At 49.6% G+C, this 22,404-nt stretch overlaps 9 protein-coding genes across 10 annotated transcripts in view; 5 read left to right on the top strand and 4 right to left on the bottom strand.

Annotated features, from left to right (window-relative positions):
- The first annotated feature begins 82 nt into the window (after nt 1–82).
- Nucleotides 83–1,726, top strand: CNF02360 (expressed protein). Of its 2 annotated transcripts, XM_024658570.1 has the most exons (5): nt 83–180; nt 381–471; nt 518–761; nt 811–1,330; nt 1,382–1,726. In XM_024658570.1, the coding sequence occupies exons 1-5, from the start codon at nt 145–147 to the stop codon at nt 1,622–1,624; spliced, it is 1,134 nt and encodes a 377-aa protein (XP_024514497.1). In that variant the 5' UTR covers nt 83–144; the 3' UTR covers nt 1,625–1,726. The 2 variants fall into 2 exon arrangements, with proteins under 2 accessions (XP_024514497.1, XP_571547.1); XM_571547.2 differs by lacking the exon at nt 83–180 and having other exon boundaries at nt 318–471.
- On the bottom strand, nt 1,682–4,057 carry CNF02350 (expressed protein). The gene is made up of 6 exons (XM_571333.2): nt 3,283–4,057; nt 3,126–3,229; nt 2,984–3,076; nt 2,783–2,930; nt 2,210–2,730; nt 1,682–2,157 (listed from the first exon to the last, which is right to left on the bottom strand). Exons 1-6 carry the CDS (start codon nt 3,811–3,813, stop codon nt 1,770–1,772), a joined length of 1,785 nt encoding a protein of 594 aa, XP_571333.1. The 5' UTR covers nt 3,814–4,057; the 3' UTR covers nt 1,682–1,769.
- A 162-nt stretch (nt 4,058–4,219) lies between these two features.
- Nucleotides 4,220–5,510, top strand: CNF02340 (conserved hypothetical protein). The gene is made up of 6 exons (XM_024657399.1): nt 4,220–4,497; nt 4,562–4,622; nt 4,680–4,775; nt 4,826–4,917; nt 4,973–5,074; nt 5,123–5,510. Exons 1-6 carry the CDS (start codon nt 4,319–4,321, stop codon nt 5,277–5,279), a joined length of 687 nt encoding a protein of 228 aa, XP_024513143.1. The 5' UTR covers nt 4,220–4,318; the 3' UTR covers nt 5,280–5,510.
- On the bottom strand, nt 5,310–6,510 carry CNF02330 (conserved hypothetical protein). Its single transcript, XM_024657398.1, has 2 exons — nt 6,458–6,510; nt 5,310–6,406 (listed from the first exon to the last, which is right to left on the bottom strand). The coding sequence occupies exons 1-2, from the start codon at nt 6,473–6,475 to the stop codon at nt 5,342–5,344; spliced, it is 1,083 nt and encodes a 360-aa protein (XP_024513141.1). The 5' UTR covers nt 6,476–6,510; the 3' UTR covers nt 5,310–5,341.
- A 150-nt stretch (nt 6,511–6,660) lies between these two features.
- CNF02320 (cytoplasm protein, putative) lies at nt 6,661–10,436 on the top strand. Its single transcript, XM_024657397.1, has 5 exons — nt 6,661–6,733; nt 6,780–7,218; nt 7,273–7,555; nt 7,603–7,790; nt 7,853–10,436. Exons 2-5 carry the CDS (start codon nt 6,781–6,783, stop codon nt 10,430–10,432), a joined length of 3,489 nt encoding a protein of 1,162 aa, XP_024513093.1. The 5' UTR covers nt 6,661–6,733; nt 6,780; the 3' UTR covers nt 10,433–10,436.
- A 28-nt stretch (nt 10,437–10,464) lies between these two features.
- Nucleotides 10,465–13,784, bottom strand: CNF02315 (hypothetical protein). Its single transcript, XM_024658569.1, has 5 exons — nt 13,053–13,784; nt 11,744–13,006; nt 10,952–11,691; nt 10,834–10,890; nt 10,465–10,780 (listed from the first exon to the last, which is right to left on the bottom strand). The coding sequence occupies exons 1-5, from the start codon at nt 13,236–13,238 to the stop codon at nt 10,654–10,656; spliced, it is 2,373 nt and encodes a 790-aa protein (XP_024514496.1). The 5' UTR covers nt 13,239–13,784; the 3' UTR covers nt 10,465–10,653.
- On the top strand, nt 13,620–16,894 carry CNF02310 (late endosome to vacuole transport-related protein, putative). The gene is made up of 8 exons (XM_571551.2): nt 13,620–13,802; nt 13,871–13,997; nt 14,701–14,918; nt 14,968–15,062; nt 15,113–15,240; nt 15,292–15,370; nt 15,435–15,522; nt 15,587–16,894. The coding sequence occupies exons 3-8, from the start codon at nt 14,804–14,806 to the stop codon at nt 16,609–16,611; spliced, it is 1,530 nt and encodes a 509-aa protein (XP_571551.1). The 5' UTR covers nt 13,620–13,802; nt 13,871–13,997; nt 14,701–14,803; the 3' UTR covers nt 16,612–16,894.
- CNF02300 (Bromodomain and PHD finger-containing protein 3, putative) lies at nt 16,864–21,350 on the bottom strand. The gene is made up of 16 exons (XM_024657396.1): nt 21,252–21,350; nt 21,180–21,201; nt 21,066–21,116; nt 20,962–21,015; nt 20,778–20,893; nt 20,589–20,721; nt 20,463–20,539; nt 20,249–20,416; nt 20,024–20,191; nt 19,578–19,973; nt 19,295–19,527; nt 19,092–19,236; nt 17,506–19,033; nt 17,434–17,445; nt 17,072–17,378; nt 16,864–17,017 (listed from the first exon to the last, which is right to left on the bottom strand). The coding sequence occupies exons 1-16, from the start codon at nt 21,333–21,335 to the stop codon at nt 16,960–16,962; spliced, it is 3,552 nt and encodes a 1,183-aa protein (XP_024513031.1). The 5' UTR covers nt 21,336–21,350; the 3' UTR covers nt 16,864–16,959.
- Nucleotides 21,351–21,453: 103 nt separating this feature from the next.
- The window catches only part of CNF02290 (hypothetical protein), a 2,647-nt gene continuing 1,696 nt past the window's right edge, over nt 21,454–22,404 (top strand). The window contains exon 1 of the mRNA XM_024657395.1: nt 21,454–22,373. Coding sequence (XP_024513029.1) covers nt 21,487–22,373 — 887 coding nt within the window. The 5' untranslated portion in view covers nt 21,454–21,486. The remainder of the gene's footprint in view (nt 22,374–22,404) is intronic.

The raw sequence follows: 22,404 nt of genomic DNA, 5'->3' as shown, positions 1-22,404 counted from the left end.
ACCCGGGCGCTTGCCCGGGCGTGTATGTCGATAAATTGGTCCCAGCAGCAAAGGACAGATTCCTCATCTCACTGCTTGTTCCAACAAGTTCCCACCGCCTCTCCACGCCCATGCATCTTTTCGTCTAGCACCCACAAATCAACCATGCCAAGAACTCATGCCACCGCTTCAAGCATATCCGTGAGTCATACTATGTAAAAACACGGTGGTCAATCGCCGAGACCACCCCCGTACCCGATTGCGATAACGCCCTCGCTTGTCCTCTTCGATGCCCACCAACTTTTTTCCTTTTAATTTGCTCTTTATACAGTTTCTTTGAAAACTGCTCCCTAGTTCTCTCCATTTTCCCAACTTGCTCACAGATGGAACTCCTTTCACAGGTACCGACAAGCTTGGTCTCAGGCCTTCGCTCGTTAATAGGCAGCTTCACCAGCTCGTCCGCTCCTCTACTCCCCTTCATCCCCAAGCCTCGTACGTCTACGTCCTCTTCTATTATAGTAGACTAACGCATCTGCAGTCAAGCTTATTCTTCTTCTTCTATTTCTTTCGCATTCCCCTTCATGGCCGTTTGTCTGGCATGTCCGTGTATGGTGGCACGGCGTCAAAGCATATTACCTTGCATGGCACAAGGGGCGAGCCAAGTACCTTGCTGACTGGAAAGCCCAAAATGATAAAAATGGAGGTATCAGAAGTCTGCGTGTGCGACATAAGAGGATTGCCGGGGTCGACGACTGCGATTACAACATGCATTTGAGCAACTCGTGGGTTCATGATATATTAGTGACCGAAATGTGTTCTTATCAAGCGTAGGTCCTATGCCAAGAATTCGGATGCTTTGAAGATGGATTGGTGTATTAAAGCCCTTTCACCCTCTTTTACTGCTCGTGGAACGTATATGGCTCTTGGAGCCACACATTACGTCTTCTTCAAGGAGATACCCATCGGATCAGAGTACACAATGGAGGCCTACTGTTTGGGTTGGGATGAGAAATGGATGTATCTCGCTTGTGAATTCATTCTTTATCCCAAGAAGACGTCCAAAGCAGGGGCTGCAAAAAACAAAGTGGCGGCTGGTGTCGTATCCTCAGCTCCTCACATCGTGCCCACTATCTCTGCCCCTCCCACTCGCACTGCTAGCCCTAACTCCAGTGCCTCCGTCTCCGGCACTGTTACTCCGGCGCAAGGCTCACCCTTGGGAAACAAGGTCGAAGAGATCAAGCGTGCATGGCTGGCCAGGCGAAAGGAAAATCCAAGGGAAGATGGCGGCGTAACGTGCTGCTTGAGTGTCAGCGAATACTGCTTCAAGATCGACCGAGTCACTATCCCTCCCGTGAGTTCGCTGACGTATCAGGCCGATATCAGGTCTAATTTTCCTCTTTAGCGAATCTCTCTGTACACATCTCTCCAATCCCCTTCCAAAGAGCATCAAGCTCGCGCCCGGGCCATGCTCATGTCCAAAGACGGTGGCCGAGCTTTTCTTCGAGGAGGATGGAGGGAAGAGCCCAACTCGGAGTTACTGGGCGCTGACATCGGCCTGTTTGAAGGCGAAGAATTTCAAGACAGCTGGGTCAAGAGGGCTGCTGAGAGTATGGAAAAAGTTGTTGACGGCATGAGTGCCTTTTAAAACCTTTGTTGCTTTGGCGAGTTATCTTATTAGACTTGATAGATGAAATCGTATATCATTCATATGCAGCAGATGCACGTTAACGTGGCAAAATGTATATCCCAAGTATTTCTTCTTTTTATATAACCAATAAGTGGCGAAACACTCAACTGCTTTGTAAGAGCAGGATCATACCCCATCCGATGACCCACATAACGCAAACTGCGACCATGTAAACTTGCACAGTTATTTTCAGAAACTTCTTCCACTTGGCTACCTTTGGCTTCTGTCGTGTCCCAGTATTTCCTGACTGATCGGCTTTCAAGCCTATAGCAGCTTCCTCATCGCTCGCCAATTCATACCCTTCTGCTTCCGTCAATTCTCGGCTTTCAGGCGTATTCAAAGTAGCTTGCATTGATTTTGCAGTCAAAGGCTTCACCGGTTTCCCCGTTGGCGTCCACTCAGTCAAAGCCTCCAGAAGTTGGGAGCCGTCGGTTGAGGGGAGAGGAAGGAGGTTAAAGAGGAAGAGCGAGGAAGCGATTATTTGTGTGTATCTGTATGAAGGGTCAATCATCAATATCATTTAAGATGTAAGGGAAATTTCACCTAAAAATAAGCCCCAGAGTACGCATACCCGCACTCCAAATTCTTCCGACTTGGACGCCCACATTCACGACCCTTAAAACCTCCTCTCGGGTTCCTTCCCACAGAACGACCTTTTCTTTCCTGCCCCCAACCCTTATTCTAAGAATATCGGTTGCTTTGGGCCGAATGCATAGCCAGTTTTCATCAGGACATGGGCAAGCTTTAGAAGGGATGTCGAGGATCGGATGCGGATGAATACATCTCTCCAGTGGCTCTTGTGGATAGCCACGAGTGTTGACTGATCGGAAAGGGATTGCTCCTTGGCCTTTTTGTGTTTTGAAATCGCAGGGCGTGGGTGAAAGCGCTAGGAAATCGGATCTGGTGACGCACCAACCTCTTTCAGGGTCATCTTCTATCGAGGAAGTAAGATACCAAATCCACTTGTCGACAGGGGAGGGTGAAGAGGATGTAGGCGAAAGGGCGATATCGTTAAGATGGGTTATGATATCATCCGCTTGAAGATGTCTGGCAAGAGGGGAGGTCTGTACCATTAAATTAATTGTTCGCCACATTAGCAGGAGAAAAAGTACGTACCCAATCCACATCCTGCACCACAACACCTCCGGTGGATTGAGTCTTCCAGAATATTCGACCAAAGCCACTAAAGGTAAGAAGCCAGAGTATAAACCAAATGATAAGGTTATGAGCTGGACCTGAGGAGGCAATCCTCATTTTGCCATTCCTTTCGCCAGATTATCAGCATTATTAGGGGACAAAATGCTCTTCAGAACGCACGCGGTAAGGGATTGAACAGAAGGAAATTCAACCGTCATACTAGGCAAAAAATAATGTAAATTGAAGCTCAGTTTAGAGGGCCGAATATCATCGCTGCGGTAGCGGTTAGCCTGGCTGCATATGTGGGAGGGGACGAACTTACAGAGAAGCACTAAGAGCATGTCCGAGCTCGTGAATGAGCTGATTCACCACCAATGCCAGTATCAGACTAGGGGTATGGGACCAAGGCACAGTTAAACCTGGTATCTAAAAGTCTGGATCAGCTACATTGTCAACATTTGGATAGCTTTCTGCCCTACCAAAGGTCTCAATCCACCCCCCGTTGCCCCGCCAATTGCTGTGGGTACCTCAATTACAGGGGCAAAGGCCCGTCGCACGATCTCCTGGCCGACACCCTCTACCACCTCTCCTTCAATATCAGGGGAAAGCCGAACATGCCCCTCTAGCTCTCTCCATACGTCCATCCAAACACTGTAAGTGATCCACCCTGCTCCTCCTACGCCTATGGCTACGCCCAGTAAACAAGCACCGATGGAGAAGTCATAAAATCTCTTCAGCCTTTGGATGTTTTTAAACTTTAGAGCTGTCAGAATACTTGAGGGCAAGCCGTTCAAAGCTGAAGTCCAAAGTGTCAACAAGGATGGAGGCTGCCAAATGACATTCCATGAGCCGTTGATAGGAGCTGCAGGTAGAAGGTTGAATGTGGAGGTTGATGTGGGACGATGAAGAGGGACCGTAAAATTGGCAATGGGGGTGACGGTCACCTCATTGAGGATATAAGCGAGAAAAAGTAATATAGAAGTGGGGACTGTAAGAAGGGAGAAGAGCATCTATCTTGGGGTCTGCTCTTGCGCCGGCGTAGTTAAAGAACGAATGAAGGGAATAATGTCTAATATTTGTCGAGGCTGTGTCTGTCGAGCGGTGAGGAGTGTTCTGACGGCGTTGGTGTTTAGGGAGTGATATAAATTTCAAAGGTTTTGGGATCGCAGATTTGCATCTGAATGTCCGGTTTGTCTCTGGGAACCTCGGGAACCCTCAGATGGAATAAGATTGACAGCGAGCAGTGGATACTGCATATGCAACTTTTGCCAGATCCGAACATGGACTCGACTATGGCAGCTTTTAGGTTTGGCGGCCCCCCCTGATCTGCAGACGTCACCATTTTTAGTCGAGCCCCTGGCCTTGTCAGCAAACGCGCACCGCCGACCGACGATCCGTACATCACTGACCCGAATAGCCAACATATGCATACATCATACTACTGTTATCCGCTACTGTAAAAAAGGCCTTAGGTGGAAACAGCTGCAAACGACATCGACAATCTGATCGGCCGCAATGTCTTCGCCCGCCCCGAATACCCCTTCACCTCCCTCACACACATCAGGTCTTCCCTCTTCGCTCTTAATTCTTGAACGCCCTGAGCTTTCACATCTTGCTCAGTGGAGTGTTTCATCTCATAAATATGGCTTTGGCGTCGACAATTTGCGGGACGGTAATGATAGCACCTTTTGGCAGTGAGTGTTGGCAATCCCCCAGAGACGATTGGTTGACTATCCCGTCGTCGACATCCTTTCGTAGATCTGAAGGGGCGCAACCTCATACAATTGATCTGGCCTTCCCTCGAAAAGTCATGATATCGGTAAATACTATCCAACGTATCTGACATGAGAGCCACGCTGATCAGATAATGACCTAGGCTATTGCAGTGCACATGTCACATCCTCGAGATGATTCTTACACGCCTTCTAAAATCGGTATAAGGTGTGGTACCGGAGTGCATGATCTCCAAGAAGTAAGCATTCGCCTTGCATATAATATATGAATGAGCTGATCTGATAGCAGGTCCGATATATGGAATTTTCGAAACCCGATGGCTGGCATTTGATCCCTTTGCGACCTATGGAACACACCGCCTCTCGCATGGAAAAAGAGGGGTGAGTCTCGCAGGAGGGCTGATAAGCTGTAGCAGAATTTACAATATGTAATTAGCCCCCCTATACCTTGCCATTTTCTAAGGGTTCTTATCTTTGCGAACCACTTGAATGGAAAGGATACGCATGTCAGAGGTTTAAAGGTGTTTGGTCCCCCTGGGTATGGATTATTCACTTGCTGTGTTTAATGATACTGATGCACCAATAGCCCGAAAGAAAATACTCAAGTATCTTCTCCTTCAATCACGATGTCCCAGCAGGCGGTGGATGAAATAGGAAGTGGTCGAAGACTGCTTGAGCTGGGCCATGACGGTCTCAGTGGATTCACAAGCACAGAATTCAAGATGCACGAATGGATACGTTGAGCTCGAAGTCTAAGAGCTGTAGTCGTTTTGGTCGTTGTATTAGTATATCATGTATCTAGACATTATATAGACTCTATAAATTTGACCATATTATACAGCATTTCATTAACAGGTGTCTCCAAACCCATTTTCTCACCAAGCTTGACAACGTAGCCATTGATATAGTCCACCTCTGTAAGTCTTTTCTCGCGTATATCTACAGCCATAGAAGATGTATTATCAACCGTAGAGGCGATGATGTTCGTAAGATGCTGCTGAAGGACGTGTGGTTGAAACGCTTGCAGCTCCTCCGAGGAGAAGGACTGGGTTTGTAGGTAGGACAGAAAGACCCTAGATGTTTCGTCCACCACGGCCTCGACCAGCGCTGTGCCGCCGCTATAGGTGGATAGAGTGCCGTTTCGCAACTGCCCTCTTCCCAAAACGGCGGTAAGTGGGTTAACAACTGCATTCACAGCCAGTTTTAACAATAGGGCCAGACGCAATTGATGATAGGATAAGAGCATAGGGTTGAGGGGTGTTGTGGAAAGCAGAGCAGAGAGAGTAAAATGAAGATTGGTCAGGTCTCCACTACCCTCCGGTACGGCTGGAAGTTGCAAAGGCGATTCAATAACTGTTGAGTTTGAACCAAATAACCACTTTTCCAAGGGGTCTGCGACTTTTCTAGGATGTGGTACTACTCCCCATTTGATATCTCCATGACCATTAGGTGTGTGATGTCCAATTACGCCTTTACCGCCAGCAGGTGCGACCCCATGCGGGGTTGTACCTAAAACGAAGAATGGTCGGTTGGTATTCTCTGGCCACAGATGCTCGCATAACTCATCATATACACCCATCCCATTTTGCAACAGAGTCACGACCGAAGTGGGACTCAAGCGGGGAAGCAGAGGCCGGATGGCTGAGAGTGTTTGAGTCGTTTTCAGTGTCACAATTAGAGATGTTATGTGGCATCCTTCGGAGTTCGGGGACTCGAAGTCATAATTTGAAGATCTGGAAGTTATTCCATTGCGCGTGACAGACAGATCTGAGAAAAGGGAGGCATTACGAACCAGAAGAGTGAGAGGGAGAGAGGGATGAGCCAAGCGAAGATGATGGGCAATAAGGGTGCCAATGGACCCAATGCCAAGCTGAGCACGTCAGGTGCCAGATTTGACAGCGTGAATACAATATTCACTCACGATATGTACCCGGCCCATGAGATATGGTCGAGTACAATATCAGTACTGCTTCTTGTCCCATGGAAAGAGGAGATGCACCACCTCCACCTTGGACCTGCGATGCCACACTTTTTTGAAATATGCCACGTGGTCCAGTAAGAGTAAAACGCCGCCTAATGCCGGGTGCATTTACCTCTGCTTTCAAGGTCTGACTTGTTCATGTACGAGCTGCAAATTATTTCACCTAAAACATTCGTCACCTTACAGCCCAGAAAACAATTTCCCAACACCCGCAACGTAAGCAGAAGATACCCCCAGACGCCTCCAGCTAACTCTCCCCAAGAATGTCCATGCACTTCGCTCCCCAATGGGCCAAACCCATCAAGCCCTCCGGCTCGACAACTACTACTCCTACAACAGAAGTTCCTCTTAGGAAGTCTACCACATCTTCTCCCTTCCCGGCTTTGCCCGCGAACCCTAGATCGGCGTCTCCAACGACTACAACTCATCCTACTTTGAGCTACTCGCGCGTAACGCATACCCCATCTAGTCCCAATGTTGCGACAGACGGCTATTTCCCCAACCAGGACCTGAACGGAGGAATAGTAAATGTCCATCCATTCAGGTATAGTCGCGAGCAAATACTTTCCCTCTTTGACGAGAGCAAGTTCAAGGAAAGGCCTATTGAGTTAGTGGAGATGGCAGAAGGCGGCGGTGTGTTGGTTAGCCAGAGTGTGAACCGGCCCGTAGGGATGAGAGATTTGACCGACACGGAGAAGAAGGTGCGCATCAATTTATAGACCAAGTGCAGTCGTAGCTGATACAGAGCTTGGTAGATTCTTGCTACCTCGGTTCATCCCGCTCTTTCGACGCGGCGACAGTTGAACCAAACGAATACTCCGGGGGAGCATGCGACGAATGGCCTTTCCACTCGCCGCAATGCAGGATTTACCCGTGGGGAAGGCGGGGCCTTTAGTGGATCGTTGGGGAAAATGGGCTCTTTTGGCGGTGGAGTCTTGAGCCCTAGTGGTATTGACCATAAGGCGCCCGGCGCATTGGGTGGAGGCTTTGGCGGTGTGGCGAAAAGGATGAGTAGAAGGAATGAGGACGTTGGCGGAGGTGAGTTTCTGGCCCGAAATGTTGTCACTATTGGCTGACTTGGGCAGAATCGAGGTCCTCAGCGGCGACCTGGAGGTCGGGCCCCAAGACTCCTGCCGGTAATTTCGAAGGTGTTCTTGGGTTTGGCAACTCGGCCGCCCCTTCGAGCCCTTCCGTTGAAACTTCGGAGCAGAAAGAAGTGGGGCAGAGAAAATGGAGGATTGCTGCTGGTCTGCCGGCTGGCGAGAGCGATAAGGTACGTTGGTTCTCATGTCTCATTGTCATTGTCGGCTAACATGTTGTCAATGTGTCTTCTAGACTCTTGACGTTCCGATCTCTAATCAGGCCGGCGTGTCAGCCTCTGTGATTGCCACACCTTCAGCTACGCCCATTCCTGATCGTGACGCAACGGTTCTTGACTCGATCCCAGCTCCCACTCCCACTTCCCAGACACCTCAAGTACCCATCCAAGAACCCAAGGAAGATCTTGGTGCTGTTGAGTGGTTCTATCGCGATCCCAATGGTCAAGAGCAAGGACCATTCACTGGCACTCAGATGCACGACTGGTACTCTCACTCATACTTTACCGACGATCTTCCTCTCCGTCGTGCGTCTGAAAGTGACTTTCGTCCATTGTCCGAGCTCAAAGCAGCGACGGGCAACGCTGTTCAGCCTTTCCTCTCGCCCATTCGACCTCGACAGCTGCCTCCCAATCTTCCAATCCCTATCGCTGCCCTTCAACAGCATGCAATGAGCAGTCTTCCGGACAACTTCCGCAACCTCTCTATGCAGTCTCCTATTGGTTCAGACCCGCGCGTCAGCCCTCAGCCTCCCCTCCCTTCTGTCCCAGGCGCTGCCCCCTACATTCCCGGCTACGATACTGCCTTTTCCCACAATTATCCGCTTGGCCATCAACCTCTCGATCAGGTGGCTTCTCCTGGGTATGCTCCCTCTCCCACGCAAGGGTGGAATGCTCTTGCTCCTCAACCATCTCTTCGCATGGGCATGTCTCCCCTTTCTCCTGCTCCATTTAGCAACATTGGTGTGCCTTCACCAATCGGCTCCGCCCCTTTACAGTACATGCAGCAACAGCAACAGCAGCAACAGCAACAGCAGCAGCAGCAGCAGCACCAGGGGTACTTTGGTGCGCCCCAGCAGATGGGCATGAGGTCAGCCCCCGGAGATATCTATGGTCAGCCTCAGCCTTGGGGAGTGCATGGTCTTCAGCAACAGGCCGGAGGCTTCCCGCAACAAATAGGTTACCAATCTCAACCCCAAAACCAGCCCCAATCTCAAAGTGCCCCTGTTCAGTGGGACCAAGCTCAACTTCCTCAACAAGTATTGTATGAGCAAAGTCAGCCTCAGCAGCAGCAGCAGCAGCAGCAGCAGCAACAGCAGGAGGTCGAGCAGTCGGTGCCTATCTCTGAGCCTGTGGATGAGGGATCTCAATCTGAACAGGTTGAGGAAACTGCACAGATTAAAGTATCTGCTGAACCAGAGGCTGACATCCAGCTTGAGACTGTTGAAGATGTAAAGGAACAACTCGCTATCGACCTCGATCAAGAAGAGGAGGATGAAGTAGAAGAACTTACTCCTGTCGAATCTCCTGTTATCTCTACCCCCGCTTTCAAGCCTGCTCCTGCGCCTACAACAAGCGCTTGGAAAAAGACTCTGACTCCTAGCGATGAGACCTCTCTCACAGATCCCGTCGATCCCACCCCTGCGCAGGCCGCTTCTATCAGACCCAGCAAACCTACTTCCAGGGAAGAATTTGAGATCATCCCCACCCCTGTTCAGCTTCCCAAGGTTGTGGATGTATCCACTCCAGGCCCCACTGCAGATGCTTCTGCCAGTCCTTCTCTTGAAAGGTCATCTTCTAAGCCTAAGATTGCTCCCTGGGCTATTAAAAATGAGGAACGTGCCGCTCCTAGTCCCTCTTTGAGAGATATTCAAGAAGCCGAGGCCAGGCGTGCTGAAGCTCGCCGGGTGGCCTTGGCGGAAGCACGTGCGGCGACCGCTTCCCCAGTGCTTGTTTCCGCAAGTTCAGAAGACCTGCCCGCTAGCATGTCTTGGGGTTTGCCGTCACAGACTGGCAAAGGAACTGTCCGTTCTCACTCTCCCGCTACTCCTTCCACCCCTGGTCCTGCTGTAGCTGCATGGGGTGGTGCTGGTGAGGCCCCTAAGAAGACGTTGAAGCAAATTCAGGAGGAGGAAGAGAAGCGCAAGACTCGAGCTGCACAAGCTGCCCGTGTTGCCCAGGGCCAGGCTGCTGGGGCGGGTGCAAGTGCAATCCCAAACGCTGGTAGTACCAGGAGGGGCTATGCTGATTTGGCTGCGGCACCTGTGAAGAGGGAGGAGATTCAACCTGGATGGACTACTGTTGGTGCCGGCGGCAGGGTTGCCAGTTCTTCTGGCGTTCCGAGAGCCGCCACCCCCGTTAACGTTAAGCCTACTCCTGCGCCCGTTGTGAAGCCTGCCGCCGCCCCAGTACCCGTGAAAAAGGCTACAGGCCCTTCTGCATCCACATCCATTGTCGATGACGGTGCCCCTTCAGTCGAATTTGTCCGATGGACCAAGCAAGCCCTCACCGGTTTCAAAGGTGATGTTGATGACTTCATTTCTGTGCTCTTGTCCTTCCCTATCGATCCTCCTGCCGCTTCTCGAGCAGACCAAATGGAGATTATCAGCGACAGTGTCTACGCCAACAGCTCAACTCTTGATGGCAGAAGGTTCGCTCAAGAGTTCATGGCGAAGAGGAAGGCGGATGCGGCTAGGCCTGGTGGGGCGGCTGGTGGCAAGAAGATCTCTAGTTTGGCCGATGTGGTGAAGACTCAGCCAAAACAGACGACCGATGCCGGCTTTAAGGTGGTGAAGGCCAAGGGCAAGAAGAAGAACTAAGTTTTCAAAGGTTAATCGTGAACAACATCATGCATGAGCTTTTGATTTCCATGAGCATCTAATATACAATATAATTGTCGTTATGTACAGGGACATAAGCGTTCCACATGTTATTAAAAATCGTTCAGTTGCGTGAAACTTCATTAAAGATGTTTCAACAGATGGGCTTAGTGTCAGACGAAAGGCTGGACGAGCCCAATAATTATTTTTTCTTTGGGCTTCTACGAAAAGTCGATCCAGTCCTCAGCGCAGGCATCCCAGCCCAGCAGTGGTGGGTCTACACCGAGTCCGCGCATGAGGCTCCCATAATTCCACTCGTTGGACGACGATTCTTCCGCATTTCTGCAACTATAGACGAATGCTAAGAAATGAGTTGAAATTGTACAGAGATAATGACTTACTTTGAATAATCGTCCACGTCTGACTCATCCATAGGCGTTCTCCTCACCTGAGAGCTTCTGAATTGATAGCAAAACCATGATCAGAGCCCATACCATAATACCAAAGTAAAAAGCATACTCTTTGAACGCGTACGTCTTATTTTCTTCCAACTTTTGAAGATATTTCACTACATCCTGATCTCCTTCGTTTTCAAACAGCAGATTCCCCTCAGTATCCACTGGCTCGTCATCCTTGTTCAGAGGTGCTTTTGCCAAGTAATCCTGTTGTTCGGGAGTGAGTTCAAGAGTTGAAGGACCCTCATACCAACCAGACGAGAAAGCATTGGGAGCATAGGCGGACGAAGTCTGGAGAAGACCGTCGTCTAAAGGTCGAGGAATAAGTGAGAAAAGGCGTTCCACCATTTCACGACCCGCATTGCGCCACTGTATTATCAGTTCCTCCAAACGCCCTGCAGAATCGTCGTTCTCATATTTGGCTGCTTTCTTCAACAGCATCACTTCGTTTTGGACAGTCAGTATTGTGGCTTGATGGCCTCGGTGAGTAGATGATAAGGAAGAAGTAGAAGGAGAAGGAGCGCTAGAGCGATCAGATCTGATAGGAGTCTTGAACGGCCTTGTTAATTTGGAGGAGCGATGAGATGGTGTCCACTTTGCCTGCGAATTCAGTGTGCTATCGGTTAAAGTGGAATCGGAGGCAGAGGTACTGGGAGTTGAGGTGATGTCTTTGCTGGGTGTAGAGTCTGGTATGCCACCTGCGAGAGGAGATGTCGATGGCTTGGGCGAAGCTTTAGGGAGGATTACGCGAGTCGGTGGGCGGAATGGTTTCTTCAAAACTCGTTCGGCCTGTCCCGAGATGCTCTAACCTCATGGTGAGCAGATAACGATCAATGCCCTGATGCAATTGACTGACCTGACTCAAAGACCTTTTTTGCCCGCTGCTCTCTGAATCACTTCCAATCACTTTTCTCCCGGACCTTGAATGGAACCCTTGATGCCCAGGGATTCTTCCTACCCTCCATTGCCCTTCGCATGAATCGATAATTTCATCGTCCTCACTTGAACGCCGATGCTTATTGGGATTCTCACCTTGTGCCTCTGAAAGGAAGACGTCAGGAGATGGAGATCTGGGCCGGAGCGTGATCCTGTTGACGAGAGGACGCTTCTTCGGTGCCTTGGCCAGTGACCTCTGCTCTTGAGCAAGCGTCTGATAGTTTGCATCGGAATCCTCGAGCGGCATAACGCAGAGCTCTCCATCATATTCGCTTCTGACCTCCATCACATCATAGTCATCTATGACAGGGTTATCATACTCTGGCATCATGAACTCATGGTGCGAGTGCTCGACGATGGTGGGTGATGGGCTATGAGATGTCGGGCAGACAAGGTGTCTCATTATTATGGGCTGTATGATAGAAAGAGGATCTTGAACTTGATTTTCATCGGCTGGATTAGCGTAATTTGACAATCTGGCAACGGCTCCTTGTCCTTGGGTTGCAGCTTTGTCGGTGGCCATGGTAATCCCACTGTGATAGGTGATGAGTCGGTTCGGGTTGTATTTATAGTTGGCAATCGGCAGGAAGGTTCGCGAAAGTTGCCTTTGAGCTATGCATTTAGTTGCGGATGCTTGAGGGTAATGTATCTGAAAGAAAGCTGGGGTGGGAAGGATCAGAGAGTAACATAGGTGCCGGCGGAATTCCTGATTGAGTATGAAAACGGGATCGCCCTTTTGGTCAATGGGCCAAGGATGGGAGACTGGATGGAAAGGCTTGACCGTGCCATGGTGATTTTGACGTAAATCAGGTTTCGGCACGTGGACAAGAGTAAGCCGCGGTCGCTTTATGAGGGCCATGGAATGGTAAGGTCCCGCTGGAGGGTCAGCAAATGTGTTCGCTGTGTTCGCTGTGTCTGCTGCCACGAAGGGGTTTTCCAGCTCTCGGCGACGTTTCTTAGACCCGAGCAAGGGGAGTGGGACCCCTTGAACACACCGGGACTTGTTGAGTAGTCCTTCCTGCTCCTTCCAAAAGGGATGGTAGATTCGTCGTGCCACGTCACCCGATTGAATAGGGACTAGAATATATGGCTCTTGGGTGCATACGCGCAAGTGAGAAGTGAAGGAATCGGAAAATACTTTGTTTATTACCCATCGATTAGTGCTTGATGGACCATCATCCTGCTGCAAGCGCGTCAGAAAAGCTGCACAATCTTTGAGTTGCCCTCACATTATCTGTAGGGCCTATCGAGGTAGCATAGGTTGTACGATTTTCTTTTTCCTGCTTCTTCAAGGGCTCTATCAGATCAGTGAGGGACGCAGAGGAGGTATTTGCAATTGAAGAGGCCGCTACAAGAGGTTGGCCAGGATTAATTTCCCACAGTATAAGGGCTTGGGATGTATCGGAATTAGACATTGTGTCTGAGACGAGCGAGATGATGGAGAGGGGAATGACAACGCATACTGATCCGATGACATTAAGAGGGGAGTGTCTGGAGATCCGTGCGCAGGATGGAAGATGTAGTGGACTTTCCTTCCTTATACATCTTGCTTCCTCCCTTTCTTCCTCGTAGGGTCATTGGAGAGTCTGCGCCATCCAGCGATGCAATGAATGCGGAACATTACTATGGTTTACGATGCAATTATGCATCGTCCTTCATTTCACCTCGTACAGTAACTTCTCATTTGACAGATCCAACACGTAAGAAGTGGTGACGTCCGGATGTTGTTTATGAAGCAAGCTCCGAAGAGGACGACCCGACACATAGTCTCTATGCTATGTGACACGGGCTGTTGCCATCGATCCTCTGTAAACACATCCTCACGCCATCCTTCCCGGATCATCTTTCCCCTTAAGCGCTCTCTTTTCCATCAAATCCGGATTCGCCGACCAACGCCGACAGCTAATCAGTCTTCGCTTTTTCTACATCTCAACACTTTGTCCGCATCATCACCTCCTTTGGCAGTTGTTAGAGGCTCAGTGAGTTTATCACAACTTCCACCTATACTTATGCCGTTTCTCTAATCAATTACACTTTACGTCATCAGCAATCCAAAGCAGACGCATCAAAACCCTGTTTTACTGTCACCCGTTATATCTCTCAGGACGCAGAGCCAAGATTTCTCGCTGAACTACCTCGAAGAGACTTCTACAACTATCGTAGCGGATCAGACAGTGAGTCTATCTATTCTAGAGCGACTGTAGGTTACCTGGGAAATCAGAGATCAGAAGACATTAGACGTGGTGTTTGAAGAAGTGACGGAGTCCAAATCACCTACCACTCTAGTTAATTCCCGAACTATGGTCTGTGGACTGTGAATTGCGAGTACATTGTGTGCTCATCGTGAAAACACACGGCTTGCAAAACAATGCCTACCGTATTATATTCTTTCCCCGGAAAGGATGGCTGTTTGCTTCTTTGGTCCTGGGACCTAACTGCACAAACAATCGCTTGTAGCATATCGTTCTCTGTTTAATGAAGGAAGTGTCACGTTGGTCTTTTCGTTGTGGATATGGACTTTGGGCCATCTTCCGGGCGCCGGTGGATTAGGAGAACGTACCCAAGACACCAAATAAGGCGCTGGCCCCGTATGGATTTTGGGCTGTTATCTGTGAGAGAAAGGCCAAAGGCTGACATATATATTATCTCTCCACCAATTACATTCATTATACTGCGACATTCTCTCGCCATGCGACGGCCACTGCCTATCTCAATGAATCCCTTTATCATGTTTCGACCTCCTCAAACCTATCCTATAACCCCGCTTATCTCTCCCGAACTATTTGCCCTTCCTGCTTCAAACGTCAACTTTCCTGCAAATTCGCCGTTGCCTCAACGTTCCTTTCTCAACCACGATCATAACCATAATATTTCAAGAAGTAGACCTCTTTCGCAGCGCGTCTTTGCAACTGCCGCCTCGCTTGCTTATACCACCAAAAGCGAACACGTTGTGATCATCAGCGAGCACCAGAAGATCAAAATGCAAAACGTGAATATCCCGGCGGATTCAGTGCCGCAAGGCCTGAAGCATATCGAGCAAATCCTCAAGAGAGCAAAGGAACTCAAACAAGCCGAGCCCATCGTCTCTTATTGGTGTAAGTCTGTTTTAAAAGTCAATGATTATGGTTTAACAGTCTCTTGCAGGCTCTTTCTCTGCTGCTCAGAAGGCTTTGAAGGTGCAAAACAGAACCAAAGAAGACACCCTATTTCTCATGTCCCTTATTGATGCATTGGAGCAAGTAAGTTCATTTCACCCTTTTTTTCCAATAAATTAGCTCATTACTCTTAGATGAAAGTCATCATGGGAAATAATGAAGCGATCCATAGTGAGGCAGCCGGTGCCGCATACATTGAAAACTTTGCTCTCAAGGTCTTCATGTCTGCTGATAATGATGACCGCGCTGGTAACACCGGAAAGTCAGTCTATTGACGAAACGGACGTTGCTAAACGCTAACTGGGTTGACTAGAGCGACAATAAGGAAGTTCGTTGTGGCCGGGCAATTTATTGAAGTTCTCCGTTGTTTTGAGCATGGTATGACAGAAGAGGTCAGTCTTTCATGAACTTGCAATCTCTGTTGCTATGGGAGCTCAAGTAACGTTGTGTTTCAAGATGGAGCAAAAACTGCAGTACGCGCGATGGAAGGCCGCGGACGGCGCAAAAGCGCTACGAGAAGGAAGGGCACCGAAACCCGGACCACGTAAGTTATACCCAGATTATGTCGAAGTCAGGATCCCCATGAGCTTACCTTGGAAACTTCATAGCAATTACGGAGGACGAGGCTCTCCTTCCTGTTCCACCAACTGGTTCGCCAGATGGGTTGTCCCAAGGTATCCAGTCACCAAATGCGCTCGGCGGATCTCGAAATGGCTCCTTCTCGTCCACTGTCCGCCCAACAATTCCTTCACCACCCGCCATGTCACCTCGCACCTCACCGTCTCTAAGCCCTGGAAAAAATATCAATGTCAACGTGCCCCCCCTCGATGCCCATACGGCTGATAACTTAGGCACAACGAGAAGTCAAAATAGCGGGTCTGGAGCTTGGAGCACAGTGGCCACTCCTGGTTTACCTGACGATGAGAATTCCCAGATCCACTTTGATCTCAGCAGGACCGAGGTCCCTTCGTCGGATGTATTGGGCACACCTCCTGAGGAAAGGTCTCCTTCTGGCGAGAGGAAAAATGTGAGATTTACGGGTCCCGATGGAGCGCCTCTTTCTCCAGCTTCGACATACAACACTATCTCGTCATACGATGCCCCTCCGCCACCACCACCCACTTATATTTCCTCCCCTGTGGCATCTTCGAAATCGATCCCGTCTGCGTCTTCGGTTCCAGTAGCGGATAACCCACCCGAAGGTCGTCCAAGGGGTGACTCGTCAGCTTCAGCACGTTCTAACGATCGTCACAATCAACCAGCGACGCACATTCCGGATGTCAGTGCGCGTGGGGCTGAATCTGCTACCACCATTCCCAAACCCAAGGCTGCCCCTACTTCCAGCTCCGGCCTTCGCACCTCCGCTGTTCCTTCGTCGATCAATGTACCACCTGCTCCCCCCCCCTCTCTTGCATCTGCCCCGTCCCTCCCCCCGCCTCTCCATCCTCAGTCTCATGGTTTAGGCTTAACATCTCCGCCCATATCGCTAACACCTGCACCCAAAAGTCTGAGCAGGAGAGATGTCGAGCAGACACAGAAACACGCAAAATGGGCGATCAGTGCGTTGGATTTTGATGATTACGAGACCGCAAAAAGTGAATTGAGGAAAGCTTTAAATTTGCTAGGCGGATAAAACGCGAGGCTAGGCGGTTCGCGCGCTCAATATACTGATGCGCACGTGTGGGTAAGAGTAGAGAATTTATCCATTGCTGTTTCCTTTGGAGCGATAGATGTGGATGTTGTTAGCTTCTCAATTAACGATTATAAAATGACGTTGACCATGAATTTCTCGACCGAATTGTCCCTCCACTTCCTTTTATATCTGCTACCACCCATTTCAAACCCGAAATGGCCGGAGGATAGTTATGAGTCCTGCGAATTTAGAGTCCTATTATGAGATGCATATGTGACACTAGAAGTACAATGAAGTCTGGGAGTTTGTAAAACATACTCTGACATTATTACATGATAGATATTTAATTTATTTCTCTTTCCTCCCACCTTCGTTTGCACTGGTTTCCATGCTATTTAGAGCATCACTGGGCAAATCGGATCAGTACATTTACCATTTATGCAGCCCGAAGCCAACTTACCGATAGCCCTTCCTACAAGCCCTCTTCAGGCTAGGTGTCTTAAACCCTTTACTCTTCCCTTCTCTGTCCTTGCCCGCCAGATACATGGCGTCAACATTTTCGTCCTCTCCAAGCTCGTCCAGCCTGTCTCCAGTTATCCACCCGTAACTCGATCTCGCGTCAAAGAATCTCACGAGCCATACGTCCTTATTCACATTTTTGGCAGCCGCGCGAGAGGCAGTCTCCTCCTTCAGCACCGCGTCAGGGACTTCATCGCGATCGTCAATTAGATCGACAATTTCGGCAGGGAAAAAGGGGAATGTGTGGACTAAAGATGTGATCAATCAGCAAACGCCTTTTAATGGTTGAGCAAACCAGCTTACTTTTAGCCCAGACTGGAAAGAGCAAGCGACAGCATTAGCGGATCCTGAACAATTCAGTGGAGAAGGACATACCTAATGTTCCAGGTGGATAAAGGGCTTTGACCCTCCCTTTTCCTTTTGGTGGTGTTTTTGCCACCTTCTCCTCTTTAGCCTGTGTGGTTTTCGATCTTTTCTTCTCTCTGACAGGAGTTTCGATATCACTTTCGCCCTTTCGTTTGGTGCCGTGCGAGATTGTCTCTTGATCTCCTTGCCCTTCCAGATCCGGCTTCTTTTTTTCAGTTTGCAATTGATCTTCGTCATCGCTCCTTGCATCATTTTCGATGTCGGATCCATGTGCATCAGCTGGCTTAGCGATGCTGCTCGTTGCTCTTGGACTTGGAGCTGCCGATCCAGGCAAACTTGTAGGAGGGGGTGAAAGGTCGCTGTCGTCATCGGCGGCCTCGATGAAACCACCGTTCTCCGGCTCGACGGCATTGCCTTTATCGGACCTTTTGGGGGTAGTAACCTCAATCTCACCCTCTTCTTCCTCTTGGATAACGCTGATATTGTGTGAGCCCTTCCTTGACCTGGACTTTGATTTAGACGTTGCCGGTGCTGCAGATGGACTTGCTTCATTTTTCTTACCCCTTGCGCGTGATGTTGAATTGTTTGGTGCTCTTGAGATGGTACTACTTGCACCACCGCTCGTCGCATTTTGGCTCCTTTTCCTTTTCGTACCTTCAGGCAGAACCCATCCCACATTGAATCTCTTGAACTGGTCTGCTGCATCAATCTCAGTGGTAGTGAGATCAAGAGCACGCTCTTGTTCCAAACGTTCTTTGGTAGTAAGAAGAGGCAAAGCCTCAAGACCTATTACACCACGTTGCTGTCGAGTCGGCGGGAGAATGGTGGACGTTGAGCGAGCTGATCTAGAAGGCTCTTCCGCCACAGGCACTTGCGCAGGCTCCCTTTTCCTTTGCCTTGGGGCAGATTTGGGAGTGCTGACCGCAGAAGATGCCCCTCCAAGTGAATTTCGTGTGCTCCTGCGCACCGCTCTTCTATCATGATCTATACCCATCCCATTACCTTCTTCCGCTGGCACAGGGGTGCTCTTCTCCCTTTGAGTAGCGGCCGCAGCTAACCCTGCCTCTTCTTCGAACTCTCTTGTCAACTTCTCCGTTCCCCTAGTCGACCTTCCTAGTCCCTTCTCTTGTCTTTCCTTTACCAATGCGTTCCACTTCTTCTGCTTCTCTTCCTTTGTAGGCCTGCGGTATTTTCTGGGTTGGGGGGGAGGTGATGGTGTCGGTGTGGGAGGTTTGGGGGGTTCAAGCTCGGTTGCAAAAAGGGATGTCAGCAGGTCTTGAGGTTCCTCAGGTTGTGAGGAGACAGTTGTTTCTTGGAAGAAGGCGAGTATATGGGGCAAAGCAGGCTCGAGGTCCCCAACTGGGAGGTCAGACGGTACAAGGGACTCTGTAGAGGTGGATTGATGGGATGCTGTGATGGAGTCGAGCTCATTCAAAAGAGGCTGAGCAGCAGTTTTGAGTTTGGACGCCGCACGATGAAAAGGTGTATCTCTGGCGTTGTATAGCATGGCGTTGTCAAGCACGAGCATGATATCACGCTACAGTTTCATTTCCATTAGTGAGGTGACTACTTGTCGCGATGATAAGCCAACCAACCTTGAAATCTGCGATATCTATATAAGCGTTCTTTTCCAGCTTTTCGTCTATATACAACCAACACATCGGTTCTTTGACGATATCGGAATAATCAGGCGCTTCCGCTGGGGTGACCGGGTTCAAAAACATCTCGCGTCGATCCATTCTGCCAACCACAAAGATTAGTGGGTGTATTTAGGTTACAATCAGTAATGATTACTTACGCAGATATTCTCTCTAAAGTCACCCTCAGTCTCTCGCTATATGGAAAGATGAATCGATCTATCACGTCTTTGATAACTTGCGCCTGTCGCAACTTTTCTTTTTCTCTCTTCCGAACGAGGTCCGCCAGCATGCGAACCTTTTCAAGGTCGTTTCGAAGCATCTGTAAAAATTTGAGTTTTTGAGCCTTTTCAGACTCGGTCTGAGTTCTAGCGGCTGTGGATGCTGTCCAAGGCTATTGCATGTGTTAGTAACGCGATTGGACAAATCGCGAGGGAAACACACCTCAAGATGCAACCTTTTCAACAGTGGCGCTCCTCTTCTTGCTTCCCTTTTCAGACTCCAATACCTACATATCTTCTCTACAACCTGAGGCTTCTTCCTCAACTGAACTTTCCCGACATACTCTAGAATTCTATTCACGATCATCTTGGGAATGATGGGCGGGCCAGGACGAAAAGATTTGGAATGCGCTTGGGCAGATTTCTTGGTGACAGGTATAACCAATGGTTGAGCTGGGCGTTTTGCCGTAGGTGTGGGGTGAGACTTCGACGTTCGTGACTTGGAAGATTGAGTTTTAGATTTCGTTTTGGCATGAGCGTGATGGTTGCGAGGGGACACTTCCCAGCCATCGTCCTCTTCCTCCTCATCCTCCACTTCCTGATCCTTTGATTCATCCAACTAATAGGACGCGGATTAGTGATGTTGACAATAAACCGAACGGTACTCACTGGCATGTGCTTATGACAGTACGCATGCAGAGTTCCGTCGGTTGTCAATGATTTCATGCTTTTTAATAAACCCAACTGTCTTGCGCAAGTGACATGGAAGGCCGTGAAACAATTCCGGTTTTCACATTGAATGCAAGCTCCGACTCTCTCTTTGCACAATGAACAGACCTATAGAGTTGTCAGATCATCGGTAGGAAGGGATTGTAGATGAAATGGAGTACTTGCCAGCTTCCATCTGCCCTTCGGCACCAACTCCACTGACTCGACTGGCTCCATATATATGGAATTTCCTAGGGTGGTCTCTGGTATCCAGATTGCGCATAGCAGATGAGCCCAATGGCCTGTAGTAGTTTGCTTGAAAGCTCCGCCTTCGTTAGGACAGAAGATGCAAGACTAATGACTATCAGCAGGATTGTGGGTAAAGATCCGAGAGACGCACTACTGGGTTCTCAGGAGAGACCGTACACTTGCGACAAAGCCACTGGCCCTCCGGGATATATGGCACACCGTAACAGTCTACGAAGAAGTTATGGACGATGTCCGGATGCAGAATGGTGTTCCGTACCTTGATGGACCGCCAAATTACATCCGTCACAGAACACAATCGCGTTCGAGTTTTCTCCCTCACCATCATCGCAGATGGAGCATTTAGAATCTTCAGGTGCCAGTTGTTGTTGCGGCTGCGGTATCCGCTTAGACTGTATTGTCGTGATCAGCTTCTAATAGATGGACAGACGAGCCGATAGGACTGTACCAAGTTAAACCATTCCTTCTCCAGTTTGTCCATGATAATCTCGAATACTTCGTACGAAATGGGCCCACATTGGTCTTTCTTTCGTTCAGCATTATAAGTATCTAACCATGCTTGGTCTGCAATCCCCAGCATCCGCATCAACTACTGTTTCACCAATCACCAATGTGTAGAGATGGAGGCGTACCTTGTTCGTCCATGTCATATTCAACCTGCACTGCCAACTCTGACTCGATGGGTTCTATCATGCAAATCAGTCGAGGCTACCTTTCTATCGAGCGCGTCACCGACCTATATAGCGAATGTAGTGCTCCGGTCTTTCGAAGTCAGAGAAGTCATTGTCTGCGGCATCATGCGTCAGTGTGAGGCGCTTGCGGTTTGATGGAGCGCATAGGCCGAGCTTACATCCGTACGATCTGCTTTGCTCCTATGGCATACGGGTCAGCAAGGGCGAAAGAGTAGGAGCTGAGGACTCACGGACTGTACGCCTGCTGGATGGAGAAGGGCTGGATCGTCTGTGATGAGAGTGAAGGAGACCTTTGGGAGGTCGTGGAGGGGCATTGCGGGTGACTGTCGCAGTATGCAGTGGCTGCACAACATCTATGCTTATATTGCACAAACATCCACCGCGCCCGTCACGTGACCTCGACGCGTCTCCCCAGCCAGAACATCAGCACGCCTCCGATATCCCTCCCTTCCGGCTCCTCCAAACATGTCTCAGCCCGCAGCAACAGCCAGAGGCGACCCAGGGAGAGCTTCCCTGCGAACAAGTATGCGCAAGGGAAAAGGAAAGATGTCCGAAACCGTCCTAGCCGGCGTCGAAGTTCCTTCTCTTCGACGGACGAGGAGCGCAAAGAGCAAAACTCAGGCCAAGGGACCCGAGGATGAACAGCAGGACGAAACTCTGGTGTCTTCCCCGGCGAAGAGGACCAGGGGTGCAAAAACAAATCCAGTCCCGGAGCGAAACGAGGTAACGCCTCGGAAAAGGGCCAAGGGTGCAAGGGGCAAGGCCATGGGGAAGGCACCCAAACCTGACTCTGACTCGGACGACGAAGCCGCTCCGAGAAAGAAGAAGGTTGGAGCTGGCAGTCAGGCTAGCTCAGACAACAAGACCAATGTCGCCAGGCGCAAGGCTGCTGAGAAGAACGATGAGTCTATTACTCAGGCTTCCAAACGCTCAAGACGCTCTCCTCCACTTTCTTCCATGTCTCCATTACCCCCTTCACCCGAACTTAACGCCGAAACCCATAAAAAAGCCAAAACAAATCCTGCGTCCAGTGAATATCCCCTCTCCGGTAGCCAGTCAAATCCTTCTGGTCCTTCTCGACAAAAAGACACGTTTCATGTTGAAATGAACGACCTGCACCCCACTCTTGAACCACAGTTGAATGGCAGGACCAAAACCAAGGAAAAGAACAGAGAGAGGAAGAAGCGTGAACCATCTTTAGCATTGGAACTATCAGATGTTGAGCTGGATGAACAAACGTTGGAAGCGTTTATCGACTTTGTCGATCATCTTCCCGAGAAAAAGGAGTCGGAGGAGGATGCAGAAGGGTCAGACGCTGAAGAAGAATTTGTGCCCACGCCTTTGCCTCAAAAGTAAGCCAGCTTGTCTCTTACTCTGATGATG

This window comes from Cryptococcus neoformans (genome assembly GCF_000091045.1).
Source record: "Cryptococcus neoformans var. neoformans JEC21 chromosome 6 sequence".
In the NCBI taxonomy this organism is placed as follows: domain Eukaryota; kingdom Fungi; phylum Basidiomycota; class Tremellomycetes; order Tremellales; family Cryptococcaceae; genus Cryptococcus; species Cryptococcus deneoformans.
The sequence above is the reverse complement of the archived record's forward strand: the minus strand, read 5'-3'. Positions and strand labels throughout refer to the sequence as shown.

Coding starts and splice junctions, on each gene's coding strand:
- CNF02360 (XM_024658570.1), top strand. CDS start 145: ATGCCAAGAACTCATGCCACCGCTTCAAGCATATCC. Junction 472..517: donor CCCCTTCATCCCCAAGCCTC/GTACGTCTACGT, acceptor ACGCATCTGCAG/TCAAGCTTATTCTTCTTCTT. Junction 762..810: donor AACATGCATTTGAGCAACTC/GTGGGTTCATGA, acceptor TATCAAGCGTAG/GTCCTATGCCAAGAATTCGG.
- CNF02350 (XM_571333.2), bottom strand. CDS start 3,813: ATGCTCTTCTCCCTTCTTACAGTCCCCACTTCTATATTACTTTTTCTC. Junction 3,230..3,282: donor GGGGTGGATTGAGACCTTTG/GTAGGGCAGAAA, acceptor CCAGACTTTTAG/ATACCAGGTTTAACTGTGCC. Junction 2,731..2,782: donor TGGTGCAGGATGTGGATTGG/GTACGTACTTTT, acceptor TTAATGGTACAG/ACCTCCCCTCTTGCCAGACA.
- CNF02340 (XM_024657399.1), top strand. CDS start 4,319: ATGTCTTCGCCCGCCCCGAATACCCCTTCACCTCCCTCACACACATCA. Junction 4,498..4,561: donor AATGATAGCACCTTTTGGCA/GTGAGTGTTGGC, acceptor ATCCTTTCGTAG/ATCTGAAGGGGCGCAACCTC. Junction 5,075..5,122: donor AAGGTGTTTGGTCCCCCTGG/GTATGGATTATT, acceptor ATGCACCAATAG/CCCGAAAGAAAATACTCAAG.
- CNF02320 (XM_024657397.1), top strand. CDS start 6,781: ATGTCCATGCACTTCGCTCCCCAATGGGCCAAACCCATCAAGCCCTCC. Junction 7,556..7,602: donor GAATGAGGACGTTGGCGGAG/GTGAGTTTCTGG, acceptor TGACTTGGGCAG/AATCGAGGTCCTCAGCGGCG. Junction 7,791..7,852: donor CGGCTGGCGAGAGCGATAAG/GTACGTTGGTTC, acceptor TGTGTCTTCTAG/ACTCTTGACGTTCCGATCTC.
- CNF02315 (XM_024658569.1), bottom strand. CDS start 13,238: ATGTCTAATTCCGATACATCCCAAGCCCTTATACTGTGGGAAATTAAT. Junction 13,007..13,052: donor CGATAGGCCCTACAGATAAT/GTGAGGGCAACT, acceptor ACGCGCTTGCAG/CAGGATGATGGTCCATCAAG. Junction 10,891..10,951: donor AAGACGTACGCGTTCAAAGA/GTATGCTTTTTA, acceptor CTATCAATTCAG/AAGCTCTCAGGTGAGGAGAA.
- CNF02310 (XM_571551.2), top strand. CDS start 14,804: ATGCAAAACGTGAATATCCCGGCGGATTCAGTGCCGCAAGGCCTGAAG. Junction 15,063..15,112: donor TTATTGATGCATTGGAGCAA/GTAAGTTCATTT, acceptor CATTACTCTTAG/ATGAAAGTCATCATGGGAAA. Junction 15,523..15,586: donor GGCACCGAAACCCGGACCAC/GTAAGTTATACC, acceptor GAAACTTCATAG/CAATTACGGAGGACGAGGCT.
- CNF02300 (XM_024657396.1), bottom strand. CDS start 21,335: ATGCCCCTCCACGACCTCCCAAAGGTCTCCTTCACTCTCATCACAGAC. Junction 21,202..21,251: donor ATCCAGCAGGCGTACAGTCC/GTGAGTCCTCAG, acceptor CGTATGCCATAG/GAGCAAAGCAGATCGTACGG. Junction 19,974..20,023: donor ACTGTCATAAGCACATGCCA/GTGAGTACCGTT, acceptor GCGTCCTATTAG/TTGGATGAATCAAAGGATCA.